This window comes from Phascolarctos cinereus, unplaced genomic scaffold, assembly GCF_003287225.1.
Source record: "Phascolarctos cinereus isolate Bilbo 61053 unplaced genomic scaffold, phaCin_HiC Scaffold_2;HRSCAF=192, whole genome shotgun sequence".
NCBI classification, from domain to species: domain Eukaryota; kingdom Metazoa; phylum Chordata; class Mammalia; order Diprotodontia; family Phascolarctidae; genus Phascolarctos; species Phascolarctos cinereus.
Genome location: NW_027555625.1, coordinates 292,215,663 through 292,230,831, shown reverse-complemented (window position 1 = coordinate 292,230,831; position 15,169 = coordinate 292,215,663). Strand labels below are relative to the sequence as shown.

At 38.7% G+C, this 15,169-nt stretch overlaps 1 protein-coding gene across 1 annotated transcript in view; it reads right to left on the bottom strand.

The window, feature by feature from the left end:
- Window positions 1–2,892: 2,892 nt before the first annotated feature.
- WDR88 (WD repeat domain 88) overlaps window positions 2,893–15,169 on the bottom strand; it is a 61,448-nt gene continuing 49,171 nt past the window's right edge. Inside the window, exons 9-11 of the mRNA XM_020984919.2 lie at window positions 12,413–12,481; window positions 6,607–6,699; window positions 2,893–3,621 (exon numbers count right to left, since the gene is read on the bottom strand). Of these exons, the coding sequence (XP_020840578.2) occupies window positions 3,454–3,621; window positions 6,607–6,699; window positions 12,413–12,481 (330 nt within the window). The 3' untranslated portion in view covers window positions 2,893–3,453. The remainder of the gene's footprint in view (window positions 3,622–6,606; window positions 6,700–12,412; window positions 12,482–15,169) is intronic.

Sequence of the window (15,169 nt, the reverse complement as noted above, 5' to 3'; positions counted from 1 at the left end):
AAGGATAACAGATGTACAGCTTGAACACTGCACATTAGTGCAGTCACAAAATATTAAAAGTCCTAGAGAAAACCCTCTGGTGTGTTGTATAAATCCCCCCAAATTTATGGAAGGACACAGACAAGAGTCACACAGGATGAGAATTCATCAATGTGCAGAAATCTCTACCAGTCAAGGGAATATCCACACTGATGAGTGGAGGGACTATCCACCCTGACGAGATTATGAATCCATCAAATAATAACTTCAAAATATAAGGGATGTGGAGGAGAGGCATGACTAGAAAACAATTTGTTTGGGAAAGAGCTGAGGGATTTGATGGATTACAAGATCAAAATGAATTTGACATGGCAGTCAAAAAATTTAATATCACCCTAGGAAGTATTAAAGAGACTTAGGAGAAAAGGTGTTTTCTTCACTGTCCAAACCATATTTAAAATATCATGTTCAGTTTTGGGCACCACCTTTTAGGAAAGACAGTGATGTGTGTCATTAGGAAGGAAACCAAGATGATAAGGGGACTGGAAACCATACTACATAAGGATTTATTAAAGTAACTGGGGTATTTAGCGTAAGAAGGAGAAGATTTAAGGGAAATGATAGTTATCTTGAAGTGTTTGAAGGGATAGCACGTAAAAGAGGTATTAGATTCCTTTTTAGCCCCAGAGAAGAATGGACAGATGTTTCAGAAAGGCAGATTTTGACTCTATGTGAAGAAAAATTTCTTCATAATTAGAGTTGTCCCAGATTGAAATAAGCTGGCTGAGAAAACAGTGAATTCCTCCTCACTGGTGGTTGCTTCTTAGGGATGTTGGAGAAGACATCCTTGCTTGAGAATGGATGGGATTAGACTTCTGAGATCCCAGCCAACCCTGAGATTCTGTTATTCTACAAAGTACCAAAGTAACTGAAAGAAAGAGTTTGACGACAGGGAGTCAAGGCAGGAGGTTCTGTTTCTCAGAGAGTGGACCGAAATGAAAAGATCCATTTCTAACCCATGTGATTCCATTAAACTCAGGCAACTCCACTGCGTCTGGCTAATTCAGTCTTTATACCTTATCACCCAATTTGTTTAGCAATTGTAATTTCATAAATCAGGGAAAACTTTCATCCAGAGACAAAAAAAAAATCAGTGACCTCTTACTTCTTATCAATACCTTCGCACTGATTATGGTAATTTTGTTCAATCATTTTTCAGTTATGTCTGATTCTTCATGACCTCATTTGGGGTTTTCTTGGCAAAGATAACAGAAGAGTTTGTCATTTCCTTCTCTAGCTCATTTTACAGATGAGGAAACTGAGGCAAACAGGGTTAAGTGACTTGCCCAGGGTCACACAGCTAGTATGTGTCTGAGGCCATGTTTGAACTCAGGAAGAGTTTGACTCCGAGCATGACACTCTATCTACTACACTACCTAGCTGCCCTTGAATAAGGCAAGGGAGAGTAATAAATACAACTTGATCAACACAGTCACCAAATACACCATTTACTTTTAAATCATCACCTTATTGAGATGGAATCAATAGCCACCAAAACTGTATAGGCTATGGATCTTCATTAGATTGTTTGAAGGCAATGTACTTTTGTACATTACGCTTTTGTAATCTTACAAACCAAGGTAAATTTCTCTCTTCAGCTAACTTAAATCTCATTCATAGTTCAGTCATAGCTATATCAAATGCCTCATTACCTGCCTCATCTTACAAAGAAAACCACTAGGTTACAGAAATATTTTTGTTGGATGAGGTGTCATCCTGGAACTCATCTTTTATTAGTTGATATTTCATAATCTTATATACAGAATCATATGTAATACTTAATAATTTGTTATACAGATATTAATCCTATGACAAAGCTCTTAAATATACTGTAGAGAAAATTGCATGTTAATCAAGTGAAATGGAAACTTCAGAAGTTGTTTTTAAAAAGTAAAACATGTGCTTTTCAGGTATAGGGTTCAGAATTTTCTGAAGTATTTTATTCCTTTTTCAAACTTATTTTAAGTCCCACTGTGAAACCATATACTAATATACACATATGATGTATGTGTGGAATATAGCTATATATTGCTAATTATATATGCATGCTAATTGATATATGCACACATGCATAACACATATACATACCTATTCTGAAAGCTGTGGAAATTCTGGCATACAGAGCAATGAAATATATTGTGGTGTAGAAACATATTGAAACCTCTTATAACAATATTCACTCAAGAGTAAAGTTTTGTATGAAGAATCATTTTTCTTGATCCCCATCTAAGAAAACTTATTTACAAATATGCCCCAAACACCTCATTATAAGATGTCTTAATTACAGATCAATCTCTGAATCCCAAAGGCAGCATTATAATTAGGCAAAGTTATCTATGAACACAAGACATATAAAGCATTTGGATCTCCTAACCAAAATAGCAAAATATCATCACAGAGATACTCATAAAGGCAGTAATATGATTCTACAAAGTCTTTAGCTATGAGGAAATTGTGGGGATTGAGTGAACCACACCAACTCCATTTTGCAACTCAGTTCTAAGGCTAGCTCACTGCCCTTTCTGTTCACTTATGGGTCTAGTTCAATTTCTATCTTGTCAGAAATTTTCATTCAGTTATGGGAATTGTGAGAAAACTTGACTGCATTGTTTGAACCTAGCCCTGCATGGCTGAGCAGCTGAACCACTTTGACCTGTTGCTTAGAGACCCTTAATTAAGAACCCAGGTTATGCTGACCAGAAATGCCGTCTTGATTGATGCAAGTAGTTTTCTCACAATTATACATCTCAAACAACCCATATGTCTTATCTGAAAACTGGCCCCATCCTGGTCAATCAGTTATTGTTTTCATGTTCCTTTGATGGAATACAGGCAATAAACTAAGAGACCTCTTTTTCTGATTTCAGGGAATTGTATCTGCTTGCCCTCCCCCTCCCAATTTTGGTGAGCCCTTAATCTTCCCTCCATTTAAAAATCAGATTACCTAATGTTGTATCCTGGTTGTTTTCTTTTACTTAGTTGGTTTTATTTGATTAATTGTTTTTTTAATGCATAAAAATCTGCCCCCCCCATATTCAGGGTCCAGTGCCAAAGCTGAGGAGGCCTGGTCCCAATTTGTTACGCGATTGGCATGCATTGCTTAATGAATTGATAGGCTCAGAATCTGGAACCTTTGTTTCCTCAGTTATTTCATCTTTCACCCACGACAGCTACAATGTACTTAATCAAAGTGTAGTAACATTTTCAGAGTTCATATTCAATTTTTCCCTCAAAGAAATCTAGTTGTCATATCTGTTTACTTAAATAAACTATTTATTCCAGAATAGGGCCACCATTGTTCTGTTCTGTTCTGTCATCCCCCACCCAAGACTGGCACGTACTGCTCCTTCATGCAGGACTCATGTGGAAGGTTACCAACCACATGCATACCCCAGAAAGGTACAGACAAAGACTTCACATCTTCAATTTCTTTGGGACATCTTTCTCATCTTCATCACCTGCAGGTGGTGCTGGCAAAGCATGTCTTGAAGGAGAAGCCAATCGACAGGATAGACATTTGGATACCAATTCAAATTCCTCATCAAATTGTAGGAGTGAGAAAGCCTTTTCACATTTTTCACACTGATATAAAATATTTGAATAATAGAGAGGACATGTCAATCAGAGGTGACAAACATGTGTATCTCTTAACTGCTACATTTGAATGTATTTTTACAACCTAATAACTTTTGGAGATCAGGTCTCAGGAGTGTGCTATAACCAGCTTGAACAGGCTCAAAAATTTGATTGTTAAATTTTCAGTGTGAGGATTTGCCCTCAGAAACCAGCAAAGAGTACAAATCATGGCTTTATTGATTGTTTTGTTGATTGTCTAAGCTTAAGGAAGTGATGGAGAAAATATCAATAATGCAGGTTAAACCTGAAAGCATGTCATGCATACATTTTTTTTCCAGAGAAGCATTTGTTAAACATGTACCAGCACACCACTGCCAGGTTTACACAGCACAATGACTTTCTGTTCCCAGATTATCTATTTGAGCTATTGACATTGTCCAAACATACCAGATTTAGCTTTTGTACGGCACTGTGTGGTGTGACCTGAGACTGTATGATGGAAGTTGAACCTCCCCCGTCCAGAACAGTCTGACATTTGTCTATGGGGCAATTCTGCATGTTTCCAACTTGCTAATGCACCCGGAAACTATCTAACGGACTAGTATTAAAGAAATGTGCTTGATTTACTCTGGGGAAGGACTCTAGCCAGTATTATATAACAGAAAGAGACCTGGTGTGGGAATTAGGAGGTGTAGGTTATAATCCTGGCTCTGCCATCAGTTTGTAATGGGATTGGGAGCAATAACACCAACCCACTTTATATGTACTTTAAGGTGTGTACTTTCCCCATTACAGCTGTGTGAAGGAGGTAGCATAGTAGTACTATCCCCATTTTACAGATGAGAAAATTGAGGCTCAGAGAGGGGAAGTGATTTTTTTACCCAAAGTTTTAGAGTCAGAATTTGGACACAAATATTTTTATTCCAACACCTCAACTCTTTTTATTCTTCATATCCTCCCTAGACTTTACTTTCCTCATCTGTAAAATGGGGGGAGGGAGAGGCAGACTAAATGATCTACTGAATTTCTCTCCCAGCTCCAAAATTCTATAATTTTCATCATATTTTGAACTCAATTTTAAATCAATTTGGGAAAGTTCTTATAGCAAATACTAGTTCTAGAGCAGAGGTTCTTAACCTTTTTTGTGCCACAGACCCCTCTGGCGGTCAGTCTGGTGACGCATACGAATGGAGCCCTTCTCAGGATAATGTTAATTGCATAAACCATAACACATAGGATGACAATTATATTGAAACACAATTAGCTTTGAAAGACTTGGGAATTCTGATCAACAACATGGCTAACCACAATCCCAGAGGACTCATGTGCAACATGCTGCCTACCCCCGACAGAGAAGTGATAGATTGAGATGTATTTTAGGGTACATGGTCAATGCTGGAATTTGTTTTGTTTGACTAGACATGTTTGTAATAGGGGTCTTGTTTTTTGTACTTTCTGAGTGGAAGGGATGAGGAGGGCGTAGTGAAAGGCAAAAAAGACAGATCTTCATTTGAAAATAAAATGTGATTTGAAATAGTTGTCAATTTTTTTTTTCAAGTTCACAGAGGGCAGTTAGTGAGGCAGTGGATAGAGTACCAACCCTGGATTCAGGAGGACCTGAGTTCAAATCCAGCCTCAGACACATAACACTTACTAGCTGTGTGACCCTGGGCAAGTCACTTAACCCCATTGTCTAACCAAAAAAAAATTAAAAATAAAAAAATAAAAGTTTACAGACCCCAGATTAAGAACTTTAGAGTTTTCTTCACAATCAATAAGTTAAATTGTGTACACTAAACTTAAGCTTTGGGTAGGAAATTTGATTTTTTTATGTTGTAAAACTTTGTCTCCCCTCTCTAACCTCTCCTGCCCTGCCCTCATCCCCTTTGAAAAATAAGAGGAAAAAAAACACATATATTTTCTGGCTTTGTATTTTGCTAACTTCTATAGGCTTTCTATAGAAATAAGCATTTTGTCTAGCTTTAATCATTGTAAACTAAGTCACACAATCATTGTTTAAGCAACTTAGTCCTGAATGCTCTAGCCATCATTTCTAGCACTTCACTCCCAAACCCAAGACCCTATTCTGTCCCTACAGAAGGGAGTAAAGAAACAACTAATTACTTTCAAGGAAAACAGAGATGTGGAAACTCAGAGGCAGCTGTTTGGAATGTTGTAAAGTCTGCTCTTGGCTCCTGACCAGGAAGGCCTACGTCTTCACTGCTGGCTGGCTCTGGGGATGGCAGAGGGCATATCAGATGGCAGTCTTGGCATATCAGAAGTGCTAACCAGCTGATACCAGGAATCACATCTGCTGCCTTTCCCCTTCCACCCACACCTGAAGAGGTGCTCTAGAAAAGCAAGTAGGTTTCATAGGAAGAGCAGAGATGCACCTGTCAAGAGGTTGGTAGCTCTAATAGATCTGGGGAGGAAAGAAGCTACAGGGGAAAAGCTTTACTGACAATGGCAAAGACACCTTCACACCAAAATTTGACTTCAATTTTAATATGACACTGGAGACATGACTGAGGGTGTAGGGTATCTGGTTAATTCCTTGGACACACACACACACACACACACACACACACACACACACACGCATGTAGTTGGAGTCTAAGACTATTTATAATGAAAATAAAGTCAGAGCCTCATAGATCTACAGCTGGAAGGAACCTCAGAGACTATCTAATTCAACTCTTTCATTTTACAGATGAGGAAACTAAGGCACAGGTAGGTTAAGTCACACGTTAATAATCATCAGAGTCAGGATTTAAAATGAGGTCCTCTGACTCCAGAACCACTGCCATTTTTAGAGGTAAGAGAAAGAAATAAGTCACCTGGGAATAAGAGGATAACTTGTTGGGTTTTTTTAATCACTATGGATCTAGGTTGTCCTGGTTTCTAGTTGGGTTTCTTTCTTTCTCTACTAAGTTGATTTATAAAACCAGAAAATGAGAGACAACATTAAGCTCCATTTCCTTTAATACTAACCTGAATTACTTGCAAACCATGGAGTCTTTTGTATTCTATTAACAGAGGAATTTGACCAGCCTTTTCAATATTCCACAGTCTTATAGTAGTGTCCTAAAATTCCAAAAACAATATTCATCACACAGAAAAGACCATCCTGTTTAAAAAAAAAATTTAAAACAAAACCAAAAAAACCCAACCCATTTCACAGATGAAGAAACTAAGGCCCAGAGGGGAAGTGATTTGTCCTAGGTCACATGGATAATTACTGGCAAAACTAGGATTAGGACCCAGTTCTTCTAACTCCTGGGCCTGTTCAGGGCCCTACACATTACACTATAGCATTGGAATTTCCAAAAAATTAAAGTACGGTCAAAAGATAAGATAGGACTGCTTTTCTAGTGTATGCCTCTATGAAAACATCAGGAAATGCTCCAGGTATTGTTCTTTTTGGAAAAAGAAATCATTCCACATGGAGTTGAGCACTTAGGACATTCAAAGCCATGAGCAGGATGGTGGTGATACCTCAGGTGGTACCTTCAGCAGGGGCTGTAAGTGGAGGAGCTGGAGGGCCTCCAGGAGTGGCTTCCATTGCGTGCCTCTTTGCCACTGCCAGAAATGACTTCCAGAAGAATTTTATTATTGTTAATTTGGGACACTTAGCTACTGAGGTTTTGGTTGGCCAAGAACCTCAGTGACATTGACTGGATGGCACCCTAGCAGCAGAGTTTTGTTTTGAACTGCACCCAACCTAAGGAATCCCTGCTTCTGATGCAAGGCTATACCCATGGCCACACTAAAAGGCCGACTTGGACCAGACACTCAAGTTCTGGTTCAGATTTACAGTGTTCCCAACCATGTACTAAATATTTAGTATGTTACTAGGGGTATTTGCTGTTCTCTGCAGTAATGCAATAAAGTTTTTCACAAAATTTTGGAAATAAAGACAGCCAACAACAACACCAAAAAAAGAAAATAAAGGAATAAGAATCACAGTTATTAGGAAATAACTTCCTAACTAAAGGTCTACTACAGGCCAAAAAATAATATTGGCTCAAAAGTTGCTTACTAAGTGTGTCTATAGAGCCATTTTAAGGGTATCATTTTTAAGGGTGAAACACTTAACAAAAAATCCTCAAGCCCTTCTAGATTAGACTAAATCTTAGGAATAAGAAAACCCCCAGAACTTGCTGTATTATTCTTCATAAGTGATTCCCAAGCTACTTCTAATGACTTAATTATATCATTATCAACTCAAGCCCTCCCATCTTCACCTGGGAAGGAGTTACTAATTGCTTACTGGGAAGGATGAGATAATCAACTGTTTTTTGGCTAGCAAAGAAAGTCCCTTTCCCCTTGCTCCAAATCCCTAAGATTCAGTGTTGCCATCTACCAAGATGAAATCTAAAAACTCTGGTCCTCTGTTTATAATTTTCTACTCCCTCATTACCATCTATCCTAGTCCTACCCATCCCAAGTCTTTTGTTCTGCTCCCTACTTCCACGTTGCCCTATAGAAAATCTCCATTGTGTTGCTAACAGGGGCAGCTAGGTGGCACGATGGATAGAGCACTGGCCCTAAAGTCAGGAGGACCTGAGTTCAAATCTGGCCTCAGACCAAACACTTCACACTTACTAGCTGTGTGACCCTGGGCAAGTCACTTAACCTCAATTGCCTAAAAACAAAAAAAAAGATACACATTGTATTGTTAACAAACTTCCCTTCATATTAAATCTCTGCCTTTCACACTCCTTCCATGGTCTTGCAATCTCAGGAACTTGTCCTTCATGGGAAGACACAGTATCCCTGCCAACCTCCCTCATCCTGGATACACTTTCTGTTATGTCCTTACCATCCCATCCTCTGCCTTTACACTTGGGTACTTCTATATGCTGAAAATATTCACTCTCCATGATCCAGAAATCTGAAATTCCCCTCCATGGCCATAACCTCCTGTTCATTCATCGTTCCTTCTGCTGCCCTCTTCCTAAACCTGTTCTTCAACCTCAGTTATACATCCAGTCACACCCTACCCCTTCTCAGTCTCTCAGTCCACTACTCCTGCTCTATACTCACTTTTCTCCATTTAAGGGGGCTATCCAAGCCACTTATTTCTTCATTTGACTCATTCCTCATTTGCCTAGAGTCAAATGAAGAACTCCTGGGGACTTCATCATGCCCCTGTCTAGGTATCTTCCCTCCTCTCCAACCACATTTTCAGCTTCCTTTTGTATACTGTCTTCCCTTATTATAACGTAAGCTCCTTGAGAGCAGGGATTATCTTTTGCCTCTCTATGTATCACTAGCACTTAGTACAGTATCAGGCACATAGTAGGTATTTAATAAATGTTTACTGAATGACTGACTTTTCCTCCTTTCAGAATCTTAACACTATATTTGAGCAATTCAATTTTATACTGTGTTCTACCCTCAATTCTTTTATTCCCTTATCCTATTGATGTTTATATTTTGCCACACCCCAACCCTAGTTATCCCTACAATTTGTCTTCTTAACTTATCCTTGGGTGCTGGAAAAGTCACAAAATGAAGCTATATATTTATGTTATTGAATTTCAGTTGGCCCCCACTGATACATAGCAATCCTTCCATTCTTCTCTAATAGACTCTCACACTACCCACAGCAAATGTTCCAAATCTCTTCTCTCCTCAAAATATCTAAACAATTCCCTCCCACCTCAATCTCAGCAAAGGACATCATCTACTTAATTGAAAAAAATAGAAGCCATTCCATTTGAATTCCCTCTTCTTCCCAATTCTAGACCTTAAATCCCTTTACAACATCCCCCTTTCTCTTCTCATTTTCTCTAGTCTCCTTGCCAAGTTCAAGTCTTCTATTTGCACTCTTGATCCCTCCCTTCTCTATCTTCTCTTGGGGTTTGCCCTGCTGGTAATTCTCTCTGTCTCTCTCTTTCCATCTCTCTAACACCTTTAATCTCTCCTTATCTACTATTTCTTTCCTTGGTGCCTACAAACATTCCCATCTCTCTCTCATCCTTAAAAAAAAAAACATTTACTTGACCCTGCCATTCTTTCAGTTATCCTCTATTTCATATCTCTTTTGCAGCCAAACTCCTAGAAAAAGTCATCTACACTCATGACCAGCAATTCCTCATTTCCCACTCCTTATTTCCTTTCAATATGGTTAATGATGCCCTCCTTCCCCTGTACTTGATAGAACCTGTTCTCTCCAAGGTTACCAACAATCTCTTAACTGCTAAATCAACCAAACAAGCCCTTTAAAATGCCTATGATGTTCTAGGAATTATGAAAAAGCCCTAAAGAGTTTTTTCTCTTCATTGAGCTCTCTGCAGCTTTTGACTTTAACAAACATCCCTTCCTCTTAAATATTCTTTCCTCCCGTGGATCCTGTGACACGCTGTCTCTTGGTCCTCTTCTTAACTGTTTGGATTCTCCTTTTCCGTCTCCTTTGTGGAATTCTCTTCTGTTTCATTTGTGGGATCATCATCCATACCCCGTCCCTTAAGTGTGGGTAGACCGCAGTTGTTCTATCTTGAGACTTCTCTGTCTTTCAGTGATGTCATGAGTCCCCATTGGTTCACTTATCATTTTTCTGCCCATGACCCCCACATCTACATAACCAGCTTTCATTTGTCTCCTGAACTCCATTCTTATATCACTAACTGCCTTACCTCTGTACCCTATAGGCATTGCAAAATTAACATGTCCAAAATGGGACTCATTACCTTTACTCCTAAATCCATTCTTCCTCTTAACTTCCCAATTTCTCTTATGAATACCACCATCTTGGTCAGCCAAGTTTGCAACCTAAGAGTTATCCTCAGCTCCTCCTCACTCCCCATACACAACCATTTGCCAGATGTTTTGGATTCTACCTTCACAGCATCTCTTATATCTCTCCCCTTCTCTCAATTTATGAGGCTACCACCCTACTTAAGGCTCTCATCACTTCTCACCTGAACTACTGCAGCAGCAGTCTCTTATTGTTTTCCTGTCTTCCAGTCTTTCTCCTCTCAAATCCATCTTTCACACAACTGCCAAAGTGAAATTTCTAAAGCATATTGACCATGTCATTCCCCTGTTCCATAAACTTCAGGGACTCCCTATTGCCTTCTAGGAACAAATATAGACTCCTCTATTTAGCATTTAAAGTGCTTCACAATCTGGATCCTCCCTGTTTTTGCAGACTCACTTTTCATTACTCCCTCTCATACCTACTACATTACGGCCAACCTTGCTTACCTGCCAACTACTATACACACCATTCCATCTCCTGTATCCGTGCCTTTTCAAAGGATGTCTGCCATGCCTAGCAAGTCCCCTTTCCTTACCTCCACCTCTTAGAGTCACTAGCTTGCCTCAAAGCTCAGCTCAGGCATTACCTCCTACTCATGGACTTTGTAGATCCCCATAATTGTTAGTGTTACCCCCACTCTAGAAACTACTTTGCATATGCTTTATATTTACTTATCTGTGTACATGTTGTATGCTTCCCAGTGGAATATTTCTTAAGGTTTAAGGGTGAAATAATCAGATTGATTTTGTGCCTTTTTTAATTGACCCTATTTCCAGTTAATTGAGTTTGCCCTGTTAACTGCCAAAGTCATGATTTTTTATCTCTGAACTTAATTCAGAAATTTAGCTGACCTGCAGTGAATTAAGTTTAGCAATCCAGTTCTGTTAATCGCTGTTCTATTCTTATATCAAGGAAATCTGTTAACCTTGAAGGAGGTAAGTAGACACCAGTGAGTCTGATCTAGTATCTTTATACCACCAAACTACACTTCAAAGATGTCTGTTTCATTAATCAAAGAAGTCTGGTCTATTTTCTCTGTCCTTGCATAAGTAGTTGGACTCAAACAATGAACATTTCTTAGTCACAGGAGGGAAGGAAGGGTGTTGTTGCTAGCCCTCATTCCCAATTTCCATCCAATCATATTCTCTTCCATCTATGATGTTAGCCCTCCTATTTTCTATACTCCTCAAAATTATGAAAAAGAGCTGTCCCCTTCATTCAGGATCTTAGATTTGCTGGGGAAGCTAAGATCCTATTTATTGGTAAATTCCTGCTTTCCTGAGAAATTGATCATGCTCAGAACTTTGTACCTCAGTCTACCTTAATTTTAATTGTTACAAGGGAAAAGGACTATTTCACTGCTTTTGTCAATGCCAGCCTAGTACAGTACTTTGCACATAGTTGATGTTTAATAAATACTTGACGAGTTTAACTGATTTGAGATCCTCCTTTTGCTATCTGTCCAAAGAGGTCTATGAGCACTATGGATTACAACCAAGTTGAGGAGATGATATAGAGGCTAGATTTGTTGGGTAATTAAGAAAACAACTAATTTCTCCAGAAAATGACTGAATCTTTCCAAGAATCTTTGCAATGGGGAAAATTCCAAGGAATTAATTTATGTCTGTATAAACATTTGTCTCCAAATTACTGAAGTAAGAATGACCTCTCAGGTTTAGAGCTTTACATTCTATGATTTTAAATGAAAGTATTTTAAGTTAGCCAATGTCATTAACACAGCTTAAGAATGAATAAATCTGAATTGAATTCATAGGTACAAGGAGACTCAGAGTTCTCCACTGACTTTCTGCAGTAGACTTTCCCAGCCAAAAAGTTCATCTGCTCTCTCCCCACTAGTCTGTATTAAAATTAAGTCTCTGTATTAGTTGTCCTACCTGCTCTGAAAGGAATTTCCTTTGATAGCAAATAATATATATGTAGCATATATATACATATGTATATGTAGCATATATATAAATTTTAGCTAATGCAATAGAGATTTAGAATTAATGAAATATTTGTAAGTTTTACCTTTGAAGCAGAAATAACCCATTTTCTGTTGTTGCTAATTGCAACATCCATCACCCAGTCTTCGTGTCCCTGCAGGAAAGTGAAACTTAACTGGACCCCAAAGTAAAAGCTTTCTTACTTTTATAACAGAATAAAACTAGTATCAGTAACTCTCAAATGACTTTATACTGAAATGAAAGCCATGAATTCTGCTTCTTTTGCCTAATCAAAGCTATTTTTCATGTTACAGAAACATTAAAGGCTTAAAATAAATTTAAAAATTATACTTCTTTGAATTCTTTTTGAGAATACTGCATAATTATTCTGAAAAACAGATGAAGGGGAAAATGGTATTTAAGCAACAGTTCTGTAAAACTGCCTTTTTTTAAAAAAGAAACCTGCAAAAAATCTGCAATTGTCATTCATACTAGCATTCAAATTATCTAAAGGGTGGTATCATATAGGAGGAAAAGTATACTTTTATATACAATTATAATCACAGACTCTCAGAATCAGAAGGTACTTCAGGAGCCATCTAGCCTAACCTGTAGCTAGCTGAACAAGTGTCTCCCTTACAACAACCCAGACAAATGATCCTACAGCCTCTGACTGAAGATCTCCAGTGGGGGGAATGCACTACTTCCACCAATTAACAGATCATTAGAGGTTCCTCTGGAAACAAACCTGACCAAGACTACTTAGTCTAGTAAGCCTTAATACTGTACTCCTGATTTTGAAATAGCCAACCCTTCATCCATTTTAGCTCTTAAGATTACTTTATCTCAATCCTTATTTCTGCCTCACAGTTTGCCAAAGGTTCAGCTGCATGAAGGAGAACTTTTAGTTTGGGTTGCTAAGAATAATTAATGTTCATTTTAAAAAAATATATTTCTGACATTGAATGTTGAAACTAAAGGGCTAAAGGGGATGGTTCCAGAGAAACCTGGGAAGACTTGCATGAACTGATACAAAGTGAAATGAGCAGAACCAGGAGAACAATTTATACGATAACAACATTATAAAGACAAAACTTCAGAAAAACTTAGAAATTCTGATCAACACAATGATCAACCATGATTTCAGACAACTCAAAGTGAACCATGCTACCCACCTCCTGGTAGAGAGGTGATGTACAGTTTAATTCAGCAAAACTTTTGAAGCACTTACAACGTACCAGATCCTATGCTTGGTTTTAAGGATGGAAAGATGAAAGCAGGTACAATCCTTTCTCTCATGGAACTTACAATTTAATAGGGAAGATGTGACAAGTACACAAATAAGGGTGATACCAGTTAGAATGACATAAGAGGAAAGAACAAATGTCTTTTGGAAATTTTGAGGAAAGATCTTCTTCCTCAGAGTACTGATAGAGACATAGATTTTTTTTTCACATGGCCAGTCTAGAAATTTGTCTTGTTTGACTATACATGGTCCTAACAGAAGTTTTGTTTTTCTTTCTTTTTCAGGGTGGGGGAAAGGGATAAGGGAGGGGGATATGAGGAAGAGAAAGTGGATTTTTGCTCTTTAAAAAAAACTAACGTAAAACTTTTATAAAGACACTAAAAGGGGAGGTGGAGCCAAGATGGCAGAGTAAAAGCAGTGACTTGCTTGAACTCTCCCCCAAACCCCTCCAAATACCTGTAAAAAATGGCTCTGAACAAATTCTAAAGCAGAAGAACCCACTAAAAGATAAAGTGAAACAAATTTCCAGCCCAAGACAGCCTGGATGGTTGAACAGAAAGGCATATATCATGCTGGGTGGGGAAATGAGGGGCAGTTTGGCATGGGCACCCATGCCTCAGCGAACCTGGAGCAGGCCTCAGAGGACTGAATGGTGGGCAGCTGTGGTGGTTTCCAGACTTCTCAACCCACAAATGCCAAAGACAGCTTAGAAGGTCAGTGGGAAAAATCTGTGTCTGCGATGAGAGAGAGAAGTGCCGTGGTCTCTGCCCCAGTCCCTTGCAGAGATCTCTTTGCTAGTGCAGGATTCACTTGCTTTGCCCATGCTCAGATCTCAGTCACAGTTCTGGGTGGTGGTCCTGGGGAGAGGAAGAGTGCTCCTCCTCACAGTTGCAAGACAGAAAAGAGTGCTTGTGGCTACTCATGACCAGAGTCATGACAGGTCAGGAAAGGAGTAAACACCTCACCCCTTGATCATAGCACCTTAGAAGAACTGAAAATTTAAGGTCCCTAGAAGTATCTCTGAAAACAGCTGCACAAAACCCTCGAAGCTTGGGACAGTACATTCTCCACACTGGAAACAGACCCCTACCTTAACAGTTTGTAACTCAAGTAATTGGCTGGGATCATGAGTAAGCAGCACAAAAAGAGTCAGACTATAGAATCTTACTTTGGTGACAAAGAAGATCAAAACATACAACCAGAAGAAGACAACAAAGTCAAAGCTCCTACATCCAAAGCTTCCAAGAAAAATATGAATCAGTCCCAGGCCTTGGAAGAGCTCAAAAGGGATTTTGAGAAGCAAGTAAGAGAAGTAGAGGAAAAACTGGGAAGAGAAATGAGAGTGATGCAAGAAAATCATGAAAAACAAGTCAACAGCTTGCTAAAGGAGACCCCAAAAAATACTGAAGAAAATAACACCTTAAAAAATAGCCTAACCCAAATGGCAAAAGAGGTCCAAAAAGCCAATGAGGAGAAGAATGCCCTAAAAAGCAAAATTGGCCAAATGGAAAAGGAAGTCCAAAAGCTTACTGAAGAAAATACTTCCTTAAAAATTAGAATAGAGCAATTGGAAGAGAGTGACTTTATGAGAAATCA